Source organism: Tasmannia lanceolata, unplaced genomic scaffold (genome assembly GCF_043159265.1).
Source record: "Tasmannia lanceolata isolate RefF3 unplaced genomic scaffold, GAP_Taslan_0.1 ptg000016l, whole genome shotgun sequence".
Taxonomy (NCBI): domain Eukaryota; kingdom Viridiplantae; phylum Streptophyta; class Magnoliopsida; order Canellales; family Winteraceae; genus Tasmannia; species Tasmannia lanceolata.
In genome coordinates this window covers 15,798,207-15,808,180 of record NW_027518693.1, presented here as the reverse complement: position 1 = coordinate 15,808,180, position 9,974 = coordinate 15,798,207, and the positions used below count along the sequence as shown (strand labels likewise).

Below are 9,974 nucleotides of genomic sequence, written 5' to 3'. Positions count from 1 at the left end.
AACACAAACATGTACTCTTCAACCTTCTTCAAGTCAGCATCACATTTATTTATTGAGAACTAAAGTCTTTACCTGCTTTTATTATCAGAACAATTCATTTTAAAATCTATTAAAAAAACCATTTTGAAATCTCCTTAGTCAACAAGATTCACCCTAGTTCTTGTCCTAATTATAAAAGAATTTCTAAAAAGGCAGTCGTTCCAAGTTCCAACAACCTTTGAAGAAGAATCTGGGCCGTGTTTATTGTGTAGAATGATGGTCGTCGAGATAATGGTTCCGGCATTCATGGGACATTGACTAAAAATTCCACTGGTCAGTATATCCTACAAAAATTTGCTTTGGAACGGAAAAACATGGACTCACCGCCTCTTATACTGTGACTAGGTCTATGAATCTTGTCTGAAACCTGTTAAATCTTTGGACTCAATCTCATGAACTTCGTTGGATTGAATAGAATATGGGTTCAATATGAGAATGAGACTCACTTGGTCACCAATTTTATCATTCTTTATGTTGCTAAACTTCATTTGTTTTCTTTCCACGGAAATTTTTTAGTAGAAAACCTTTTTTTATGGAAAATTTTTACTATAATTTTTTTTTTATGATGGTTTTTTTACACATGATGCATAGCCTGAGTGGGCTCATCATTTTACAACACATGTTTTGATAACGTGAGGCCGGTTATTTTACACCCATGGGTTGTGCATAACATATGTAGATGAATCCAACCAGTGTCAGGATTAAACTTAGTCAATTTGAGCCGGGTAGGATTCTTTCACCTTCTTCTTGAAAACTTTCTATAGGATTCATGAGCTGACCCCAACTACTTTGGGATGAAGGCTTAGTTGTGTTGAGTTGAGTTGTGTACTTGTGCATAACATTTTACAACTCATGTTTTGATGCTATAGGGCACACCATCACGACCTAAAGCCCTTGATACAGTGAGGCCATCCTTTTTCTACTCAGGGCCCACCATCTTGACCCACATCCATTCAAACTCTCTTGACTTGCGTTCCCTTTTTTCCTTGACAAGACCTTGACAAGACAGAATTCTGGTGTTCACTTGCTTTCCTGAGAAAGTAACAAGCCTAGGTGGAAAATGTTAAATAATTACATGGAAATTGCCAAAAGTGATGTGAAAATGTCTTTTTCTTACAAGTGTGGGAAGCCAAATCCCACTATTTTGGTCAGATTTGCTTTCCCGGGAAAACTAGTGAAAAAGGTTGGGTAAGTAGTTTCTCGGGAACCCTTTTCCTGCACAGTTCTGCGCACGTGAACAAGAGCGGAAAATCTTTTCTTACACAGTTTCCCTGGATTTCTTTTCCTAATGCCACGTCAGATTCTCGGGAATCCTTTTCTTTCCCTTTCCCGCGAAAACAAGTGAACAGAGCCTCAGAGGGTGGGACCCAAATATTCTACAAGATCAACGGTCGTGATTTCACACACAGAAAATTGGTTTTTTTTAACCGTTGATTGTAAAAGTCCATCTTTTTGCTCCCTTTGTTTAATGAATCGGCCTCATTTTTCCGGCGGCTGGTTTTAACTTTGAATAAAGCTTTGAAAATGTAGGACGGCACAAAAACGCGTCTTACTATGATGGCCTTCTCTTTGGCTTTTCTACAAACAGATGATGAGTCTTCTTTTTACTCTGAGTCGTCGCTCCCTTCCGAACTCACTCAACACGCATAGCATACCTCATCAACCTCCCTTCACCCTTCTTCTCATGGGCCTCTTCTTCTTCTACAATCTCCTCCGATGAGACCTCTACTTCTCCTCCTTCCCCTCTTCTTCCTCTCCCACATCTCTGCTTTGTTCATTCTAGTCTCATCCCAATGCCTTAACAACAACGAATCCTCATCCTTATTACAACTAAAACGGGGCTTTTCAAACTCTTCTTCACTTTCCTCTTGGAATTCCACCACAGATTGCTGCCGTTGGATCGGAATTTCCTGTGACGTTACCGGAAATTACGTAATCGGTCTCGATCTCGGCAATATCTCCGTCCAGGGTTTAATCGATTTAACCACAATTCTTCCTCTTCGAAATCTCAAATTCCTCAATCTCTCTAACATTTCTCACAACAATAACTCCATTCCTTCTGGGCTTGACCAGCTCTCTAATCTCACCCATCTCAACCTTTCCAATTCGGGTTTTACCGGCTCTGTACCTAATCAGACCCATCTCAACAGTTTGGTTTCACTTGATCTTTCCACCTCTCCCATCAACGCCCCTTTCCCTCTTTCTCGTCGCCTCCAACTCCAAAACCCTAAATTCATCCAAAACATGTTGAATTTGAGAGAGCTGTATCTCAACACGGTGAACATCTCGGCGCAGAGTAGCGAGCTTTCCTTCCTTGCGGATTTTTCTTCTTTGACGTCCCTCCATCTTAGTTTTTGTGGATTGCAAGGAGAATTCCCTTCTAGGATTTTTCAGCTTCGGAACTTGCAAACCCTAGACATATCGAACAATCCGCTTCTCACTGGCCAATTCCCGGCGAAAATCCCTCATGAGAATGCTCTTCAGCTGTTATCAGTATCAGGCACCAAATTCTCCGGTGGACTACCGCCTTCGATCGGTCAGTTCAAATTCTTGACTAAATTACTGCTCAATAATTGCAATTTCTCTGGATCGATACCATCTTCATTGGGAAACCTCACCCAACTCGTTGATTTGGACTTTTCATATAACAGTTTCAGTGGTTCAGTTCCACCACTGGTGAACCTTACCCAACTCCTTCATCTAGACCTTTCATCGAACAATTTCAGTGGTCAAATCCCATCTCTGTCATCCTCTAATAAAATCATAGAAATAGTCCTTTCGCATAATTCTTTCACGGGTCTGATCCCTTCATCATACAGCAACGGATTTCCGAATCTTACAAAGCTTGACGTGCGGAACAATTCACTCACCGGAACAATCCCAGTCTCTCTGTTCACTCTCCCATTTTTGCAGGCATTACAACTTGCCCAAAACCAACTTGGTGGTCAAATCCCGGACTTCTCGTATGCGTCTTCTTCGTCATTGGAGATTGTTGATTTGAGCAACAATAACCTGCAAGGGTCGATTCCGACATCAGTTTTCAAACTTCCTAAGCTTAAAATGCTCATGCTTTCTTCTAACAACTTCAGTGGCACTGTTGATCTCACCATATTCAAAAACCTCAAGAACCTTTCAACTCTTGAACTTTCAGATAATCGATTGTCGATTAACACAAAGGGTGTTAATTCTTCCGCTTTTCCCCAGATGGCCCGATTGAGATTGAGTTCTTGCAACCTAACTGAATTCCCTGTTTTCCTGAAAAATCAATCGAACTTGAGCCATCTGGACTTTTCCTTCAACAACATCCATGGCGAAATACCTCACTGGATATGGAACACTGGTAATGCAGCTTTCAATTATCTGAACCTTTCACACAACATGCTTACTGGTCTTGAGCAACCCTACAATCTTTCCTCATCCTCATTGTCTATTCTCGACCTTCACTGTAACATGCTACATGGGCCAATTCCGCTACCACCTCCCTCTGTCTTCGTTCTTGATTACTCCGACAATGTTTTCTCATATATCATTCCATCTAACATCAGTTTTTACCTTAATTATACCATATTCTTTTCGCTCTCCAGCAACAGTCTGATTGGCGAAATCCCGTCATCAATTTGCAGTGCAACTTATCTGCAAGTCCTTGATCTGTCAAACAATAACTTTAGCGGTTCAGTTCATCAATGTTTGGGCAAGATTGGAAATCAGCTTAGCGTACTGAATCTAGGAGGGAACTCCTTTACTGGCACCATACGTTCAACTATTACAGACAGTTGTAATCTTAGGACACTCGATGTCAACGGAAATCAATTAGAAGGAGAGTTGCCAGAATCTTTGGCCAACTGTGCTAAGCTTGAGGTTCTAAACCTTGGAAACAACATGATAGACACCATCTTCCCTTTGTGGTTGGGAAACATGTCCAATTTGCGCATTCTAGTGTTGCGATCAAACAAATTCCACGGCTCCATCGGTTGTCCCAAAGCAGATAATCCCTTCCAAATGTTGCAAATCATTGACCTCTCTTCCAACTATTTTACGGGGAATTTGCCCGAATGTTTCTGCAGCTGGAAAGCAATGATGGTCGGTAATAATCCCAGGCAGTCAAATCACATTAGTTTTCCATTTTTAGTGCTTTCCTCATTGTACTATCAGGACATGGTGATGATCACAACCAAAGGGCTCGAGCTGGAGCTAGTTAAGATATTGACCATCTTCGCATCTGTGGATCTTTCGAATAACCAATTTGATGGGGAGATCCCAAAAGGGATAGGAGATCTCAAGTCCCTCCTCGTGCTTAACTTGTCTCGCAACAGTTTTGTTGGCCAAATTCTACCATCACTCGGGAACCTTTCACAGCTCGAGTCACTAGATCTATCGGATAACAGACTCTCAGGGGAGATCCCTTGGCAACTAACGAGCCTAACCTTCCTCTCGGTCTTGAATCTATCAAATAACTTCCTTGTGGGTCGAATACCGAATGGTAGGCAATTTGATACATTTTCGAACACTTCCTACGAGGGGAATACTGGACTGTGTGGATTGCCGTTGTCAAGGGAATGCAGCGAAGCAGTGGTGCCACCACCACCATCATCAGGCTCTGAGGATTCACTATTTCGAGAGGGATTTAACTGGCAATTCATATTGATGGGATTGGGATTTGGAGGAGGAATGGCAGTGATTGTTGGGCCACTGGTTTTGTGGGGGAAGGGGAGGAGATGGTACAACAAACATGTCGATCGAATGTTGCTAATGATCCTACCACCGGCTGCATTTGAATGTGACAGTGGGAAGATTGAGGCCGAGGAGAGCATCGAATTAGAAGTTATGGAGAAGACATCAGACATGGATGGAGAAGAAGAGGAGGAGCAAGGCGTCTGTCATGGTCAGCGCTTTTGTGTGTTTTGTACCCAACTGGATGTTGATGGGGAGAGGGCCAAGGTCATCCATAGGGAATGCTATTGTTATGTCTCAAGTTCTGTTTCTTCTTAATACCGCCAAATTACTGAACTAAACCCTCGATGAAGATAAAGAATGAGGGTTTTGTATATGATAGGAAAATTGAAGAATCACCATCTTGGGTTGATGATGTAAGAGGACAGGATTTTTGTATGTATGTGCTGTGTTTTTTCTTCATTGACATGAGATGATTTGATTGTATTATAGAAAATTTGAATACTTTGTAATCGAAACTGTTGATCTTGTAAACCATTACGAGGCAACCCTCATGCATGTGCCTTGGCCAGAAAATGAAGTAGGTTTTGGAGGTTCATTACTTGGTATACCTTTGGTGCTGGTAAGGTAAGAACGTGGCCCGGTTTGGATGGCAAGAAAACATTTCTGATGGATTTTTTTCCCCACAATTTAGAAGGAAATAATATGGTTATGGTTAATTTAGAGGGAACTCATCATAAATCGAAGGTCTTTCTGAATAAAAATTGAATAGGGTTTGTTCAGGTTATTTTTTCCCCATGTAAAAAAAGGAAATATTAGAAATATTTTTCCCTTCCAAACTTTTTCAGGAAATTTGTGCAATCCAAGCAGGACCTAAGCGAAAAATTCAACTGTTTTAAGTTTTTCTTGGTGGAGCACTAAACAAGGCTAGATGGATTGAAGGGCTATGATCATTCGATACAGGTAGATGACTGGATTGGAAGAACCGACAGCGATGAATGCAGAAACTGTAGTAGATCCCTGACTTTATTTGTAAGAGCTCAAAAAAGCTGTAGCAAGTCTAATAATTATGTCTTCAAGTATCATTTTAATAAAATAAATAGAAGTGCACCTTTAGAAACAAGGTGGGTAAGAAGAGATTAAGAGGAAGCTCAATCTCGAGGGTATCGAAAATCATACCTGTGTTCAAGGGGATGATTGAAAAAAGAAGATTGTTTGGAAGTGGATCCGAGAAAAGCAGGTGGAGAACCAAAGACTGGCGAGAATGACATGCGATATTTTCAATACAAATATTGTGGTCACCGTAAGCAAAATTGTCCAAAACCTTCTAGCAAGAAGGAAAATGACCCCACCGAGGCATGGCTCTTCAGCATGAAGTCACGGGTTGGCTCCCTGTTGATGAGTGTTCGAATCCCGCCCCCACTATCCGTAGGGACTAGTCCTACTCCCGAAGGGGGTGAGGACATCCTATGTCATCAAAAAGAAAAGAAAAGAAGGAAAATGACCATGGTTGTGACACTATAATGGTACAAATGACAGATGAACAAAATGAGGTGATTAATTGGAGATGCCACCACAATCTCCACAATCAATATCACTTCTCTTGATTATTGGATTTTAGATTCACTCATCAAGAGAAGTACACAATCTCCACAATTAATATCACTTGACTTGATGGGTGATTGGTTCGTGTGCGCTCCATGATGGAATATTTTAACATGTTCTTAAAAGGGAAAAAAATGTGTAGTGTTCTTGCGTGAGAACCTACTTGTGATGTTAAGAGTATTATAGTTGGGGATCGGACGAAGCCCGATTAGACAAGGGATTCTAGGCGTAGCGATAAGGCCTAAATCTAATATAAAAAAAACTTTTAAGATCCCTTGCCTTATCCCAAGATTTCTAGAGTCTAGATGTGCGGATGATGATGCAAAATAAAATACAAAGATCAGAGATTATCTAAGGTTGTCCAAATTGAGAACTTCTGTTTAATCTACTCCTCGCTTCATTTCCCTCTTTCTCAAAGACCGCCGTCCCGATGGCAAATCAGAGCTTCCTTTGATTGCCACAGACAAGAGGATCAGAGAACTTTTCTTCAACTTCTAGTTCAAAACTAGAACACGGATGGTAAAAATCAAAGAGGGTGAAAGAGAAAGTTCTAGGTTTTTTTGCAAACTGGAGTGAGAGGGAAGGCATGGACGTTTTTGGCCGTGAATGTCCAATTGCGTTAAAAAACAATTCCCACAATCTATATATTGCCTTTGGATGTCCAAGTCTCCTTTTTCCACTCCACCACTTATTTCCTTTTTCACAATTAATTCCATAATTGTCTATGTAAAGAATTTTTAGAAACTTCTCTCTCTTTGACTCATTATCTCTTCAAATCAACCTAGCCAATCAAATATAGCTAATTAAGCAACCAATAGGAAATCAATATCTCATTTTACGGTTACTAATTAATTAATCATATTACACCGTGTATGCACAAAAGCGCACACACCATGTATATATATGGTGTAAATCCTCCATGTATCTCATACTAGTACTACTGATCTCATTCGTCTGTTCAATCCATAAACCCGGGACCTTGATCCTTTAAGGATCGTAGTAGGTCAAGCTAGTTTTCAGTAGGATTGTAGCAGGGATCTGTCTGTTGATCCTTCAAAATCGAAGATAGGACCACTGCAACCTCGCTCTCTGTCACACTACGGTTGCATTGGGCAAGTAGCCCCTACCAAGACAAAACCCTAAAGATGACCGTTAGATCATCCAATACCTCTAATCACATCTTATGTGTAAGTCAATCCTCCAATCCTCATCTATCGGGCTAGGTCCTACAGGGGTGGATGCTCACTACCCGCTCGGCCCACCCAAAGGTATACCTTATAATCATACATCATGGGCTCACAAATGCATTTGCAATAACCTTCCATAAACACACAAATATTTTGGAAATCCTTTGATAAACCCTTTATCAAATCGTTTGGTCCGGCACTTCTAAAGGCCCCTACTGTGAATGAAACTATAGATGACTTTCCTCTTCTTAAGAGGTGAAGGATTCCATGTTGGGCATTCTTATCGACCTCGTGGGTTACCTTAAAACCCAGCACTTCCCAAATGTAATGTTGAACCCAGAGCTACTATAAGATAGACCAAAGCCATAGGATTGGCCCACAGACCAATATGACCAATCAGGTCAAAGGACATAAAAAGGATCCTATCCGGGCAAAATAGCCTTATCATTATTCATGTCCAAGCTATTATGTAATGATCCCATTCAGTGCGTGAACCATTAATTTCACCCATTATTTCTGCTTAGGGTCCACTACACCAGTGACTGAGATAAGCCACACCAATTCGTGTATAGAGGCAAGGCTGATGCTGGTTGTGTACAGGAAGAGATGTCAAATCTCAACCTCAACCAGAAACCTTTAAAGTCTACAAAAAGACGAAATAACATATCTCTCCGCCTGTTAGGATCTGTGAATCCATCGGCATATATTCCTACTTTGCTGCCTAGGAAAGAACATGTGTCAAAGTGTAATCACAACACATATATTCAATTATAAATACCCATTATATAGATGTCATGAAATAAACCTTTTTATTAATAAACTAATTTCAATACAATAAATGTACGCATTGGCTTTTAGGGGATATACTCAAAGGGATATACTAAAACATATTAAGAGTCTTCACACTTTGGATTGTATAACTTATGGCCAAAAAATTTACTTTCTTTGTAGTTTATACCTTGCAGATACTCAACTACTGGTGGAGTACGGTTTCTCTTGAGGGCAAGAGGATTTGGACGAACTTGTATAAGAAGTGACTGTTAAAGGTTATGATTTGTGAGCTTTGACAAAATCCCTTTTAATATCTATTTATTTTACTCTCTATATATATAATGGAAAGGATCCTAATCTCGCCTATAGATTAGGCCTTTGAGTCGAAACACGCAAATTTTATCTTGTGTGCTTGCTATGTTCTAATTTCTTTTCGTGTGATTTGATATGTTTTGACACAAAAATCAGCCCATTTACTTTCCCATGAATGGCTGAGATTAAAAAAATGATTTTTCAATTGGACTAATCTCAACCAGTCACCTGAAAGAGCTGATATGAGGCGATGCACTTTAGTTCGGTTGCAGGTAGTTACCTCTTAGAACAGTGGTGAATTAAAACTTAAGTAGTTGGCAGGGAGGAGACAAGCCAAGTAGTTACCTCGTAAGCAATGGTAAGCATTGTTTGGCTGTTAAACTCATTGGTAGGGGTGTCATTACCAATATAAAGAGAGAGCGAAAAGAGGAGAGATTAATCCTGAGACTCTACTTGCAAAAGAATCACCTTTTTGGAAGTTTTTTCTTTGGATTTTGTTCATATGCCACGTGTGGGTAGACATGGAGGAAACAACGAGACAAGCTTGTCCTAGTACTTTGGAACTCTACATGCAACTAACCATAGTATTTTGCTGTGTATGGCACAGCCAAAAACTAGACATAACCATTACAAACTTGATATATTGTGCAACCAAACAGAGGTTAGGGAGGTGAAACATCCACTTGAGCGAAATATCCTAAAAACTGGCCATTTTTTCGTCAGAAAAATATGTCAATCCAGACCCTTCAAAATAAGGCATAAAGTCAATTGATTTCGGGTTTTAGCCAGACATGTTTAATTACTTATTGAGGAGCCTGGTCATGGTCAACAGGCCCTTGTATATATCTTCTTATAAGGGGTGTGTTTGTAGATTCGAGAGAGTTGAGTGATTCCAAAGTAAAGGATAAGATGGAATCCAATTTACATAAAAGTAAGTTGAATGACATCAGAAATCTCAACTAGACGTGATCTCATTGACAACTTTCGTAAGACGAGACTAAAAGAGAAAAGCACGGAATGGAGGCCAATGTTTAGTGAAAATCACGGATTTCAGGAACCTTTTAAAACAAGAACAAAAATGGCTAAACTTCAAAATCGGGTGGTCAAAAGATCCTGATGCCCTTCTGACATCGAAAGAGTCCTCATTTTTCATTAGTGTCTTTTAAATTGGCCTGATTCACGAGACTTCTTTTGGTTCATTTAAATGTGTATTTGAACCAAGAGAACCATGGGTTCGTTTCTATCTTAGCCGTCGGAAATAACTAGAGACGGATGGATCTTGACACGTGTTGGAAAACTTTTTAGAACCCCGACGTTATTGTACTTTTTAGAACCCCGACGTTATTGTACTTTTTGGAACACTGACGTTATCTTTTCTCACTTATCTTT

The 9,974-nt window shown here is 40.1% G+C and overlaps 1 protein-coding gene across 1 annotated transcript; it reads left to right on the top strand.

Moving 5' to 3' along the window:
* Positions 1-1,545: 1,545 nt before the first annotated feature.
* On the top strand, positions 1,546-5,270 carry LOC143848723 (receptor-like protein 7). Its single transcript, XM_077357726.1, has one exon. It carries the CDS (start codon positions 1,756-1,758, stop codon positions 5,026-5,028), a length of 3,273 nt encoding a protein of 1,090 aa, XP_077213841.1. The 5' UTR covers positions 1,546-1,755; the 3' UTR covers positions 5,029-5,270.
* Positions 5,271-9,974: the final 4,704 nt, after the last annotated feature.